This window comes from Leptodactylus fuscus, chromosome 5 (assembly GCF_031893055.1).
Source record: "Leptodactylus fuscus isolate aLepFus1 chromosome 5, aLepFus1.hap2, whole genome shotgun sequence".
NCBI classification, from domain to species: Eukaryota; Metazoa; Chordata; class Amphibia; order Anura; family Leptodactylidae; genus Leptodactylus; species Leptodactylus fuscus.
The window spans coordinates 117,213,311-117,227,862 of record NC_134269.1 but is presented as its reverse complement, the minus strand read 5'-3'; the positions used below and the strand labels follow the sequence as shown (position 1 = coordinate 117,227,862).

Genomic DNA, 14,552 nt, shown 5'->3' with positions numbered 1-14,552 from the left:
AACCCGTTACTAGCATGGTGTACCTAATAAAGTGGCCGGTGAGTGTACACTTTGTGACTGTGCCAAGCTAGCCTATACTTTGGAGATATATGTAGGATAGGCTGATGTATAGCAATGCCCCTAGATGAATAATACTACAGAAGTCCTCTGAGCAGGAAATGAGACTAAAAGGATTATTATAATTTTTTTTATTTTTTTTTTTAAAAGGACCTATAGGTAAATTATAAATTACCTTTTGTTAGTGAGGGAAACCTAATGGAACTCTTATTGGCAACACTCCTATTGGTACTTTAAAAAAAAAAAAAAAAAAGCCTTTTAGCTGGGACACCCATAGTCTCATTCCCTACTCAGAGGACTTCTCTAGTAAGAGTTATAGTCTGATTGTTTTTCAGATATACCATTTGCTACAATAGCTTCAGAAATTTTTAATGTAGCAGAATAAGTAGAAGTCCGGAGTGGTAATTGTTTTGGAGTATGTAGAGAGATTGTTTTAATGCATACTAATAAAGTTGACTGTTTTTAGATATATGCTTATTATAAGGTGTCTTCCCAATAGTGAATTCCAATTAATCGATGATAGACATCTATTTCATCTATTACCTTTTTCAGTGAGTTTTTGCAAATCTATTCTTTCCTTGTGAAAATGTGAATTGAACCACAGTGTGAACATAGTCTTAGGTTATCTATTGTTTTTGGAATACCATTTCTTGCTGGAGCTCTATTATTAGCACATTATAGATAGCTAACTAATTTCAGTACTTGGGTTGCAAGCTTTACACATCACATAGTCCTCTCCTCCTTCAGTACTCAAATCATATCTCAACTCAGGTCCCATATGCATACAAAATATGGAGGAGGTCCCAGTGCTTAAAATAGTGGCAGGCGGCTCCTAAGATGAAAAATTTTGGAGACTAAACACATTTTTTGTATAATGCTCTCCAGTAGCCCTACACAATAATAATGGTCTCCATAGTGTTTCCTCACAGTGCAATGCTATCTCTAGTGTCCCCCAGAGATGTAATGCTCCCAAGTGTCCCCACAAACAGTATCATGCTCTCTCCAGTTACCAGTATATAAGGCTCTTCGTAGTGGCCCCTTTATAGTATATATATTACTCTGCCACCTGCCCCTTTACAGTTTATATAATGCTCACTTCAGTGTCCTCTCTTCAGTATGTATAATTGTGTACCTTGTGACCCCTCCTCCATAGTATATATGATGATTTTCCCAATGGCCCCCATCCTTTAAAATGCAGTGCCCATTGGGCCCACCCTTTTATAATGCTCTCCACAATCGCCCCCACTCTTTATGATGCTGTCCATAGTAGTGCCATTCCACGTAACTCTCTGCTGCTCTCTTCCTCTTGTTTCTGGCTCAAAGCAGCAAAGCCTGCAGTAAGCCCTGGACATTACTGGCAGCTGCCTAAATGATGAAACAAGAAGCCGAAATCTTTTCGATTCACCATTCTATTCACTGTATTTTCATATAGAGTCTCATCTGCCTCCTATTGTCTTAAGTTGCTAGACAACAGGACTAGTCACAAATGGCACAAAGATTAGAAAATCTAATTTTTAGTCACATTGAAGACCATTTTGGTTGCTTTCTGGAGACCAGGGGTCTATTCCTGTCAATATTTGTGGCCCAGACTATCATCTTATTGCAGATCCGTGATTATGGGTGACATACTGATGCAATGCATACATGTTTTTGCAGAATATGGGTCAGTTTTACATTCCGTAAAAACCACTATGGTCATGTGCATGTAGCCTTAATGGAAGTCCCAAAATTCATTGCAGAAAACGGTTTCCTCCACTTCCTTAGCAGTCCCCATAGGCCCCTACAACTTCTAAAACAATCACCTCATACTTGACCCCACAGCAGTCGGCATAGCAGACCTTCTGCCCACAGTAGTCTCTGCATTTTCAATTCCCTCACAGGCACTCTCCCCTTTTAACTATTATGACAGCAGGGCTCTTTGTCCAACACATCCCACTAATGTTTAGCTGGATTGAGAGCTGGGAATTTGGTGGCACATTGAACTCTTTGTTTTGTACTTTAAACCATTCCTGAACAATTTCTGTAGAGCGGCAGAGAACTTTCAGTAGGGAATGCCGCTGCCAAGAAAGGGTGTACTTAGTCTGCAACAAAATGTTTAGGGAGATGGTGCATGAAACAGTAAATTTAAATATTTATATAGTGCCAACATATTTTGCTTTACAAATGATAGGGTTCATGTACAAACAAAATTTGTCGTTGCAGACTAATAAATCAATTCACACAATAGAAGTGAGGACCCTGCTTGTAATACCTTAGACTCTATAGAAGGGGTTCCACATGGATGCCAGGGTACAAGATTTTCATTGTCAAACAGTTGATTGCCTAAAGCATTTCACTTTCTTGGCTGGCCTCCCATTGTATTTAGAGTGGATCCTGATGCCACCTGTTTCACAGATAAATGATACACCTATATATGCATATATGCACCTGGCCGTTCCCATGATGTAAAAAAAAAAACAACAAAAAAACATAGTTCATCAGACCATGTGGTTCACACTAGCATTCAGTTATGGTCATTCAGGTCCACATGGGGACCTGAAAGATGGAGAACCTGTACGCTTAGGGTATGTTCAAACGGCGGAAAATGGATTCCGCATGTGAACATGCAGTGCACAGGCATTCCGCTCCATATTAGGCCCAAATGAACGGACCTAATTGGGAGGGAGTCTCGCGTCGCGGACTCCTTGGCTGAGTCAGCCGCGGAATCTGCGGGAAGATAGGTCATCTCGCTTCTTTTTTCTTCTACTAGCTAGCGGAAAAAAGAAGCCAGTGGCTCCCATTAAAGTCAATGGGAGTCGTTTTGGCAGGCGGATTCTGCGTTGAAATCTGCTGCCAATAACTGTGTGAACTAGCCCTTAATAAGCCTTGCAGGACTTTTCTTTCTGCCTGTTTTAGGTGGAATCAGAAGCACAGTCTTCTATGGAGACTTCAACACAGATGTGAACCTAGCTTTAGCTTGCTCCATGGTCCAGTTGTGATGCTTATGGGCTTATTGTAGCTACTTTAAAAAGACAAAACAAACAAAAAAAAAATTGGAGGACATTAGCATACTATTGGTGTAGTATTTTCCAGCCAAAAGTTGTGCTTATTTTTTCGTGTTATGCTACGGATAGGTACGATTGTATGTAGCAGGCGCCAGCAGAAGGATTTTGCAGCACCTATTCGTGTAAATCGTCCATTACTTTTTTCCTGGTGAATGAGCAGTAGCAAAATACTAATTGAATGTCACCAGAACCCAGCATATAAACATGGGCATTGTCATTGCTCCAAAGAGCTCATTTGCGTATTGACAAAAAACGCAATATCTCAGCAACAGAGGCACCAATTCACAAGGGGAATGGCCCTATGCTTTCTATCTGTGGAATTTAGTTGATATGATGAGTTATGTAGACAGACTTCCTTTAATGGTGAAAGGAAAACATTGTTGCAATGTCGAAACACAATGTTTCACTGCTACTATAAGTAAAGCGGTGATAATATACCAACTCTACTTGATCTTTTTATTTATTTTTTTCTATTACGGTGTCTCACGATGCACTTTGTCAGAGGTGACTGATCTGTAGCTACATTGGTTATCCGTGTGTCATTTGCAATCTTTATCATCTTAAATGTAATTCTATTACTCACCATCCATACATTTTGCTACAATCTTTTATTTGGAATAAAGTATTTTCTATAATTAATCTATTATGTCATGATATGTTTACCTTACTATCCTCTTCCCTGGTAACTGCTAAGAAGGTAAAGCTTATTTCTGTAGCATTTTTCTGTAGCCTCATTTACTGTTCCTTCTTCATTGTAGGGTATGTAAACAAGAAGTATATAATTAGATATTTAATCTGTTCTCCTCAGCATGATTATTATGAAGGTTGCCTTTCCAGAAGCTCAGGCATGTAGGTGTGCATGTAGGTAGCATGTTTATGATTCACGACTAAGTCATCGCAGAAATGTACTGTTCCTGCTTTTCTTACCCAATACACTCAACCTCCAGCAAATGTCTTTGATATTGGCGTGTTTGTACGGAGCAATGACTTAGTGAGACAAATAGGAGATTCAGCTACTTGGAATATACTCAAATACTGTATAACCTGGCCCTTAATACACTGATCTATGCTTCCTAAGAACAAGCTGCATATGTATAATACCATTTTATGATCTTACACATGGCTATCTAGATGTCAGTTTACACGTCTTATTATTATGGACCGCTATTTAAAAAAGCTAAAAACAAAACCAAAAAACACGTAAAATGACTGACCGATGATGAAAAGCCAGCTGATCCCATTAAAGGATCATCTAGCATTGGCATTTGTCTTGTAATAGATCTGGCACTGTTGTTGTTTATGTGCTTTCTTTGCTCTAGTGATGGAATAGAAAACCAGAATATGAGTGCAGGTTCGAATCTAGCCTTAGGTACTTGTCAAAGTATTGTTTGGAATCCTAAGGTCGCATTTGTGCGACTGTTCTTGAATATTTTATTATGTTTTTTTTTTTCTTTTCAGATTTAATTTTTATTGCTTCAAGGCACTGGTAATAGACTTAAAGATTATGCATCTCTTAGTGATAACTGTATTGTCTATGGCAGGAGTCAGCAACCTCTGGCACCTGTGCCAAGTAAATATGCCTGAAGTGCTGACACTCTCTAATGTTTAAAATTCTGCTACATGTAGTCCGTCGCTCTCACCATGTAAATACAGTCTACAGTCTAGACAGAGGGCAGCAATTCATTTTTGTACTTTGAAGCAAGTACAGTGGTAAAGTATGATTTGGCACCTAAATATGCTAAAGTAGCTATCTGTTCATTTCAACAAGGCTGGACAATAATATCTAGCATATGTAAGAGACATCCTCTGCCCCCCACAAAGCTGGCTTACTGCAGATTACTCTCAGTACTGTGTTATGGATAAGGATCACATTGAAATAAACATTTAATCAGCTAGTATATTGGTTACTGTTATGGTGTACATTACATATCTAGCTTGTACAAGTCAACATTCTTACAATTATTGCTTGGCACACTCACTATTTCATCTTTCATCTTGACTTTAAAAAAAAAAAAAAATCTATCTATCTATCTATCTATCTATCTATCTATCTATCTATCTATCTATATCTCGGCATACAATGAAAAAATGTTTGTTGACCCCTGGTCTATGGTAAGAAAAATGTTTCTCAGCCAGGTAGAAATCTGCCCATTATGCCATGATAGTAATAGTACTTGCTGCACATGTACCATAGGTATTAGTATTCTGGACAGCCTGAATAACTCCGTACCGCATTTGAACATTCAGGTATAACAAGGTTTGGTAAAGTTGCCAATTCAGTTGTCTAATACATACACAATTTCCCTAGAATAATGACATTGTGCTAGGTTGTTCACAACCACTCTTATGCTAGGTTCACATTATGTTCGGGTTTCCGTTCTTCGGGTCTGGTTGAGACGCGAAACACTGAAACTCTGCTTAAATAGTGGTTACCTGTGGACTCTATAGACTATAATGGGGTCGGCTGTGTTTCCGCCCAAAATCATCAGAGAGAAAAGTCCTGTTTACAGGACCTTTCTCTCCACATGTTTTAAGTGGAGTTAGGGATGAAATCCCCAAACACTAGTGTGAACCCAACATTATTGTGATAAATTCTAAGTTGATTTGGTGTCACATGTCACATTATTTGAAGTCGCATGTCATGGGGCCAATTTAGGGTGGAAAGACAGCTGATGGGTTCCCTTGAAATGTTAATACTGCAGGGTAGAGATTGTTAGGTAAACCTTTTTATTTGGTTGGTCGGATTATTTTTCTGCCTAATGAATTCCATTGCTTTCATAAACCATTCACCTTCACTACCACTCGTCTTTGGTTGTATCGTAGAAAAAGATGCCACATTAATAGCAGTCTCCCATTAATATGTGCACGGTTGGCATTGACATAGACAACAGCTCTGAATAGCTTTTCTGTCTGCTGTGAATTAGTCACTGTCATTAGCCTTAAGCTAATGATTCTCACATTGTGAGGGATGTGTTATTCTGCAGGCTGCACAGGGTCTATAAAAAAAAAAAAAAAATGGAAGCTTTGCTGCTTCTTTGTCATAACCTTGAATTCTTTGGGGATGAAAATACAAATGCCAATGTGCCCTCCTCATACCCTGGCAGTGGGCTGTTAGGAGCAGCAGTCCTGTGCCCCTGTCAGTGTGCCCTGATTCAGACTGGACATTTTTCCTTTCTGTCCACTGCTATATAACAACATGTAAGCTCTGCTGATGGGTGTTGCTGTTCTTTGGCTCTGAGCACTACGTAATTGTGTGAGGGGTGGCCACAGGAAATCTAAGAAGCCAGAAGCACCAAACGCACGCCTGTTCTGACATCTGCATGGGAAAGGTTTCTCCTTCAAACCATATAAACCAGTCTTGGAAGGAGTCTGCTTTTAATAACCTCCATCTACCATATCTGGTTTCTGGGATCTATGTTTTTTCAGACTGGCCTGATTTTTACATTCTGCTAACAGCATTTTGCATGACAGGAAGAAAAAAAGCGAGCTGGCGAGAGAAGACATGTACCCACATCTCCAGCCATTCAGTTAGCAGGGAGCTGCTGCTTAACGCAGCCCTTTCATTCTGTGCTTAGGAACACCCCCGTGCTTGAAAGGAATGGTACTTCCTGCTTTCATAAACAGTCATGTGTATAGTTCAGCCAGGCCTGATGCCTCTGGAGCTTTCTTTTTCTGAAAAGCACCAGTGAATTAAGCTTTCCATTTTTGTGGTTTTATTTTATTTTATTTTTTTTTAGTTTTCTTTCCGTGGATGCCACCGATTCAGTGGCCTTTTCTGTCTCTAGAAAGGATTGCGCTCCAGCTCCTGATCACACGTATCTTTGTGTTTCCTTTGACAAGTCAAGACACAGCAGACAATCCTGGTGGGGAATATTTTCTGATTTTTCCAGAAACCAAGTAGAAGATTGAGCTGCTGATGTCAGTTAACTCCGAGAAGTCGTCCTCTTCAGAAAGGTACATGTTTGCCTGGGGAATTTACAACGCAGGAGGTGCTGAACACTGGCACCTATATGGTGCCATCCTGACTGTAGCTTTAGCCAAACAAATAGTATTGATTTGTATGGAGCAGATAGCTAGTGCTTGGCCATGAAAAATCAGCATTGTGCTACTGTAGATGTTTATGCGATTGGTATTCATTGTATGGTCACCGACTGTCTTGGCTGCACATCAGTGTCTTTTGCTGTACCCTCTGTCTGTCTCAGATGCTGAACTAAAGAATGCTTATATAAAATGCAGGCAGCATGTAGGGAGTGCCCGTTACATATTGCACTGAATTTGCTAGCCTAGATAGGTTAGACACATATACTATTATGGAGGCAGTTTGACAATTCTTTGAATGTAGCACATACACTGCAAGCATTTTGTTACCTCAGCACATACGTGATAAATAGTCTTCTGCCGAGACATTCCTCAGTCTGATTAGATGAATGCATTTGTAAGAAATGTCATGTTATAGATCATCTCAATTGGTACTTGGGATGCCCTCTATGTGCTAATTCCATTCATGTTACCAGTATCATAAAAATACACTGCTAGAGGTGACTCAAGAACTGACAATTTAGGTAAAACAGCAAGTAACATAAATCATAAATAATATACTGTGTATATTATTGCGATGCATAATTTTTTAATTGGTTTTACTATATGAAGGTGTAATAACAGTGTGGATCACAAATTGTATTTCTCCTCTGTATTATATCCCGTTTTTTTCTGCACGTAATATAAATAATGGTAATATAAACAGATTTTTTCTTATTATTATTGTGGTTACCATGGCTATGTCCACAGATATGTACGTGTATTTTTGTCCTCTACATTATACTACTATATATATATATATATATATATATATATATATATATATATATATATATATATATCCCCCCCCCCCCGACATTATTACATTCTAAATATGTTTTATTTAGATAAATGAAAGCATACATTTTTTTCTCATTAAAATAACTAAAAATGGTGCACGTTAGACTAAAAAGACCTATACTTTACCTTCAAGAGAAGTTTCTGGCCTTTAACTCCACTTGTAAAAAATATATATAAATATATACCATGCTGTGTAACTTTATTTAGGATATATGTGGCAGATTTGAATCAGAAAGTTCTTAGACTGAAAATGAGTTCCACTTACCTGGGAGGGATTTGTGGGGTGGTGTGGGGAAGTAGCTTGGGGGTTGGTTCTGGATGCAAGCATACAGGTTTCTACAAGCCTTATTCAGGTGAATGATACTATCAAAGAAATGCTCTTCAACAAATAATTTTTTTTGAAATTTAACATTATTGTGTCCTTCTGTGACCTCTTAAAATACCCCACGTGGAAAGGAACCTAGGAATAAATGTTCAGAAAGTGCACTACTAGCTTTGCTTGCTCATATGACAGTCTTGTATTAAAAATTTAAGGGAAATTTAATTGAATAAATTAATTTAACAATAAAAGGATACTTTTAGTATGGTCATGCGTTGGATTAAAAGCTGACTTTTTTTTTTCCATGACCGAAATTGAAGCTCTGGGTTTTTATTGTGGAGTTGATGTAGTTGTGCATCAAATGTGCTTTAGATAAGCCCCAGATTTTCACTATGTTCACATCTGCATTGGGATGTCTGTTCTTGTGGTCTGTCGGAGATCCAGAAGAATGGAAAAATGGTCCAACTGACCATGGAATTATTGAGGGACACAAATGGATCCTGAGGGTCTCCCCCCTCCATTTCTCTCTTTTCCTCTTTTCTTTCTCCTTTCCCTCTTCTCCTTCTTGGCATTGCCATTGTTATTTGACTTTTATTGGGGATTTGCTCTATATGTTGTATTTTTGGCCTACTACATTGCCGGTGCTCCCTGTTAACCTCCAGTATTTCCAGGCCTGTTTTGTTTTGGCCTGCCTGGTTTTGTATTGTTTGTTTTATCAATATACCATAAATAAATAATTTATAAAAAAAAAAAAAAAAAAAAAAAAAAATGGCTCCCAAGGGAACCCATTAACTATAATGGCACCTGTTGGTTATCCTTTTTTATTTTTTATTTATTTTATTTTATTTTTTTAAAATAAATAAACCAAGAAAAAAGTTGGGCTCCTAAAGAGTCTGCGCCGTATAGACACTCATCTCAGATGTGACTATAATCTTCGTCCCATTGAATTCAGTGAGGCTAATCTTGTATTTACAAACTAAATGAGTGGCATTCCACTTATTTCTGCTGTTGATATTCCTCCTCTTCATTGGCGGAAACCTACTTAGAAATTTTCCATAGCATGTGAACAGGGTTGTGGAAAACCCATTCAAATACATAGGAAATGGTTTTGTGTTTTGTTTTTTTCTTTAGCAGGTTTCAAAAATCCAAGGGTGACCAAAAATGAGGTTAAAAATTGTGGGATGTTCTTGATTGTTGGATTATCTATATTATATATAAATTGTATAACTGGATACCACAGTCAGGCTCGGTTTACACCTACTTTCGGGGTTACCGTCCTGAGCCCGCTTTAAAAATCTGCATTTTTCGGGGACCGCAGGTAACTACTTTTTAAGCGGAATGGGTTTATGTTCTTCGGTTTTCTGTTCTTTGGGTTCACTTGGGGAACCGAACGCAGATGTGAACCTAGCTTGAGAAATATTAAATGGTAACATCTTTACTGTATCTCAACTTATTCCTGATCTTTTCCGTAGTGTTTATTTTTGTGACTTGTTTATATTCAATATAGGTGGTAATAGGAAGTAATATTTTGAGGTTTATTTTGCTTTAAATTGTAACTTTCAATAGATTTTTTTTTCAGTAATGATGTTTAGTAACTGTATGAAAAGGCAACACATATTGTGGCCAGTGTCATACCTGACTATATGTAATTAAGGGTGGACAAAACCCAGTTACCATGACAACTCATAAAATGTGAGTCAGTAACCATCTTTTATCATCCATACATGAATTCAGAAGCTGGAGGCTTACACCTAATAATGACAACCTACCGGTCCAGCCTCTCAAAAGTGGTCAGAAACCCCCTGCTGGGCAGAGGAAAACACTGCTGCAGTTAATAATATAAATATATATATATATATATATATATATATATATATATATATAGTGTGTGTGTGTGTGTGTGTGTGTGTTTATTTATTTATTTTTTACCAAGGTGGATACAGAGCAGGAAGCCACAGGCAAATGCATCTTGCTTGTAGCTTCCTACCAGCAGAGGGTGTTGGGTATAGTAACTGGCAGTGAGTCACTCTGGGAGGTTACTTTGAAACTGCACTGCCCCTACTAGTTAAATTGTGAAGTTTAGATTAGGCGTATTAAGACTGCTGTGAGTCTTCTTTAGGGGTGAAGTGACTCATATTGTGGCTATATAGGACACTGTACTGTGAGGGCTGCTGTGACTACTTTGGGCTCAACTTCAGTATAACAAAGTTGATATGTACAGTATAAGCTCTTTGGTGACATAGGAAAGAACAACTGTGTTTGAAGGGCAAGGGCTAATAGAACACTGAATAACAGTATATATCCTAATCCTATATTTTTGGAAGTTCAACATTAACCTCCATATAGAAAATGTATTCTGGCCATGGTAGTGTACAGGTCTAGTCTAGTCTTGTTTATCTAGTGTTATACTGCTTGACCCATCACTGCTAGGAGTACAAATAAGTAAGCAATTTTCCTGGCATTTTTCTTCTATTGTAAAATGAGCTAACATGTCATATATGATATATATTATGTTTTATGTATACTTGGAGACTACTAATGTCAGCATGCAGAAACGTTCTGCGCATATTTATTAAATCATTATTGTTCACAGTGAGCTATGCTGGAACTCTTCTGTCTTGGCGCATAGAATTGACAACTATTGTAAGTGCTTTTACTTGTTCAAAGCTGTTGCTGTCAGTTTGCACGCAGGCTGCTTGTTCACACTTTGCATTTTCATGTGGCTCCACAACCACAGTATAAAAACCACAAGTTTAGCAGCATTTTAGTGTATGTAGTTTTGCAATTATTGTGGTTGCCATTTTTATTCTACTTTTAGGAAACTTCCAAGAACTACTTGCATTTACTAGTGTATTTGTCATTGCTGCATGTTTTCCCACGTTGAATTCATAGTTCAAATAACATAACGGAAACATGACAGATAGGGCATCTTATTGCTTATAAATGCAACCAGCTTTTTTTATACAGTGAAATTTGTCTTTCCTGGTTCCATCTAAACTATTGTCTTTCATATATGCATAATAATTACACACGATGCACAACGTCCATTACCTGAGAACACACAGACCCAGTGTGCAGGGTAATCTAGCACCAAGCGTCATGCGTTTATGAAGCCAGAACCATAGGACACGGCACTGAAACAGACCAACTTGTTGGCCATACTTTTGTAGATTATAGTGCAGTCTATTGTGGTTTATGCAGGTAATTTTATCTCGTGTAAAATGTTGGTATCATTGCTAGCATACTGTCTTTTGAGATTAGCCAAGATCTCAGCTAAACTATAGCTCCTAAATATCAAAGTGCTTTTATTTTATCATTAATCATTCATACTTATTATAAAATATGTTTATGAAAGGCCAGCCTGTAAAATAATAGTAGCCTTTGCATTCTGGGAGTGCTTTGTACAGTTAGAAAAATACTCTGCTTCAAAGTGATGTACTGTATATATACTTGAGTATAAGCCGACCTGAATATAAGCTGACCCCCCTAATTTTACCACAAAAAACTGGGAAACTTATTGACTCGAGTATAAGCCTAGGGGTGGAAATGCAGCAGCTACTGGACAATTTCAAAAATTAAAATGGTCTGAGTTTTTGGGTGCAGTAGATGCTTGGAAAGGGGAGGGGGTGTTTTGGTTGTCTTTCTGCCCCTTCCCTAAGCTTGAGGACTGAGTTTTTTTTGCCCCCCTACTTGGAATTCAGCCTGGCTGAATATAGGGTATCTGCAGAGCTCCTATTAAGGAGGGATTTAAAACTTGTATTTACTTTATTTTTATAATATATATATATATATATATATATATATATATATATATATATTTATTTATTTATTTATTTTAAAGCTTTTTTGATTTTTTTTTCCTTCACTATTTTATGGGAGATTCTATACATTACTATTGCGGCCAGTCATAGACCACCCCTCCCCCAAAAAATAATTTTTTTTTATTTTTATTTTTTTTGCTTGACTCGAGTATAAGCCGAGGGGGGCTTTTTCAGCACAAAAACTGTCCTGAAAAATTCGGCTTATACTCGAGTATATACGGTAATTGGTTACTGAATGGTAATGATACCTATGGCCATGTTCACATCTGTTCTTTCAATTCCGTCATTCTGGTCCAGAAGAACGGAAAAAACAAACAAATACTGATCCCAAGAATGATGAACATGAACAGAGCTGAAGGGACCCCATTCACTATAATAGGTTGCATTGGGTGTCTCTGCTCCTTTTTTTTTTTTTGCAAGTTTTTGCTTCTTGCAGTTTTTGCCAGATTTGTGCCAGACAGACACCTGGCACGGGTGTCAGCGCCTATACCTGTTTGTGATTTGTTTAGCAATTTAGCATGCATACCACTTCTTACATTCAAGTAGGAAGGGCAGAAAGGTATACAGGTGCTATTACATAATTTTCTGCTCATTAAATTTTAATGTTCTGTACAATACATACAAAGTTGCAAAAACAGGAAACAAAAGAAACAGCTAAAAGGATGTTGTGGTGCACATAATTTGCATCACTTGTTAAAGAGGTATTCCAATTATGTGAAGTGATGGTATATTCTAGCTATATGCCATTGCATTATGATTGTGGGGATTGCTGCTTTATGCATATGCAAATTAGGTTAAAAGGGCTTTTGGGGCATTTCTAAGCTGGATTCTCATTTGTGGTGTAGTCTCTATAGGAGAATCTGCTGCAGATTCCGCCTAAAATCAGCAAAGAAAATTTCTGCAAGTCCCATTATAGTCTATGAGATCTGTTGGTAACCACTTTTTAAGCAGATAGGGTCCCCATGCGGATCCAAGCTTCGTAGAACCGGACTCTAGTGTGAACCTAGCTTTGCTCTGCACTGTAGATTACCTCTTGTAACTGCTGCCCAGCTCCACCCACCATACTTTAAACACCTTTCCTCCAGAAGCTACAGTGCTAAATAACAAAGGTTTGTATTTGGAGAGTGTGTAAGGAGCACTACAAGGTATTGTCCATTACATTGCTGACTGACGTCCTTTACTGATGCCCTTCATGGGGCCAGCTGCAGTTCTTTGAATGGCCTGACAGCCTTAAGATTTTCCATGCACAGTGGAGCTAAGGCCTCATGGAAACACGTCGGTTTTTTGTTGCAGATTTTGCACTAGTTTCTTTTGTATTTATTTATTTATTTTTTTGTTTACGTTATTCAGGAGTGGCTTGAAAAGGAATGTAAAATATATGGAAAGCACGTGGGTGGCCTACCATAGTAATGTAACTACTGCAACATGCCTTATTGTAATCCATGGCACAAACATTCTAAAGCTCGCATGTTCAAACCTTCTAGGGGGAGTAAAAACAAGTGTTAATTAAAATAACTATATATATATATATATATATATATATATATATATATATATATATACACTCACCGGCCACTTTATTAGGTACACTTGTCCAACTGCTCGTTAACACTTAATTTCTAATCAGCCAATCACATGGCGGCAACTCAGTACATTTAGGCATGTAGACATGGTCAAGACAATCTCCTGCAGTTCAAACCGAGCATCAGTATGGGGAAGAAAGGTGATTTGAGTGCCTTTGAACGTGGCATGGTTGTTGGTGCCAGAAGGGCTGGTCTGAGTATTTCAGAAACTGCTGATCTACTGGGATTTTCACGCACAACCATCTCTAGGGTTTACAGAGAATGGTCCGAAAAAGAAAAAACATCCAGTGAGCGGCAGTTCTGTGGGCGGAAATGCGTTGTTGATGCCAGAGGTCAGAGGAGAATGGCCAGACTGGTTCGAGCTGATAGAAAGGCAACAGTGACTCAAATAGCCACCCGTTACAACCAAGGTAGCCAGAAGAGCATCTCTGAACGGACAGTATGTCGAACTTTGAGGCAGATGGGCTACAGCAGCAGAAGACCACACCGGGTGCCACTCCTTTCAGCTAAGAACAGGAAACTGAGGCTACAATTTGCACAAGCTCATCGAAATTGGACAATTGAAGATTGGAAAAATGTTGCCTGGTCTGATGAGTCTCGATTTCTGCTGCGACATTCGGATGGTAGGGTCAGAATTTGGCGTCAACAACATGAAAGCATGGATCCATCCTGCCTTGTATCAACGGTTCAGGCTGGTGGTGGTGGTGTCATGGTGTGGGGAATATTTTCTTGGCACTCTTTGGGCCCCTTGGTACCAATTGAGCATTGTTGCAACGCCAAAGCCTACCTGAGTATTGTTGCTGACCATGTCCATCCCTTTATGACCACAATGTACCCAACATCTGATGGC

The 14,552-nt window shown here is 38.5% G+C and overlaps 2 protein-coding genes across 5 annotated transcripts in view; both read left to right on the top strand.

Annotated features, from left to right (window-relative positions):
* ATXN7L1 (ataxin 7 like 1) overlaps positions 1-14,552 on the top strand; it is a 488,131-nt gene that overhangs the window by 219,823 nt on the left and 253,756 nt on the right. The window lies entirely within an intron of this gene.
* Positions 1-14,552, top strand: part of SRPK2 (SRSF protein kinase 2) — a 121,369-nt gene that overhangs the window by 43,204 nt on the left and 63,613 nt on the right. Inside the window, exon 1 of one of the 4 annotated variants that reach the window (XM_075274110.1) lies at positions 6,620-7,055. The exons of the other annotated variants lie outside the window; for them this stretch is intronic. Coding sequence (XP_075130211.1) covers positions 7,018-7,055 — 38 coding nt within the window. The 5' untranslated portion in view covers positions 6,620-7,017. Of the gene's footprint in view, positions 1-6,619; positions 7,056-14,552 lie in introns of those variants that run through there. 4 annotated transcript variants of the gene reach the window in all.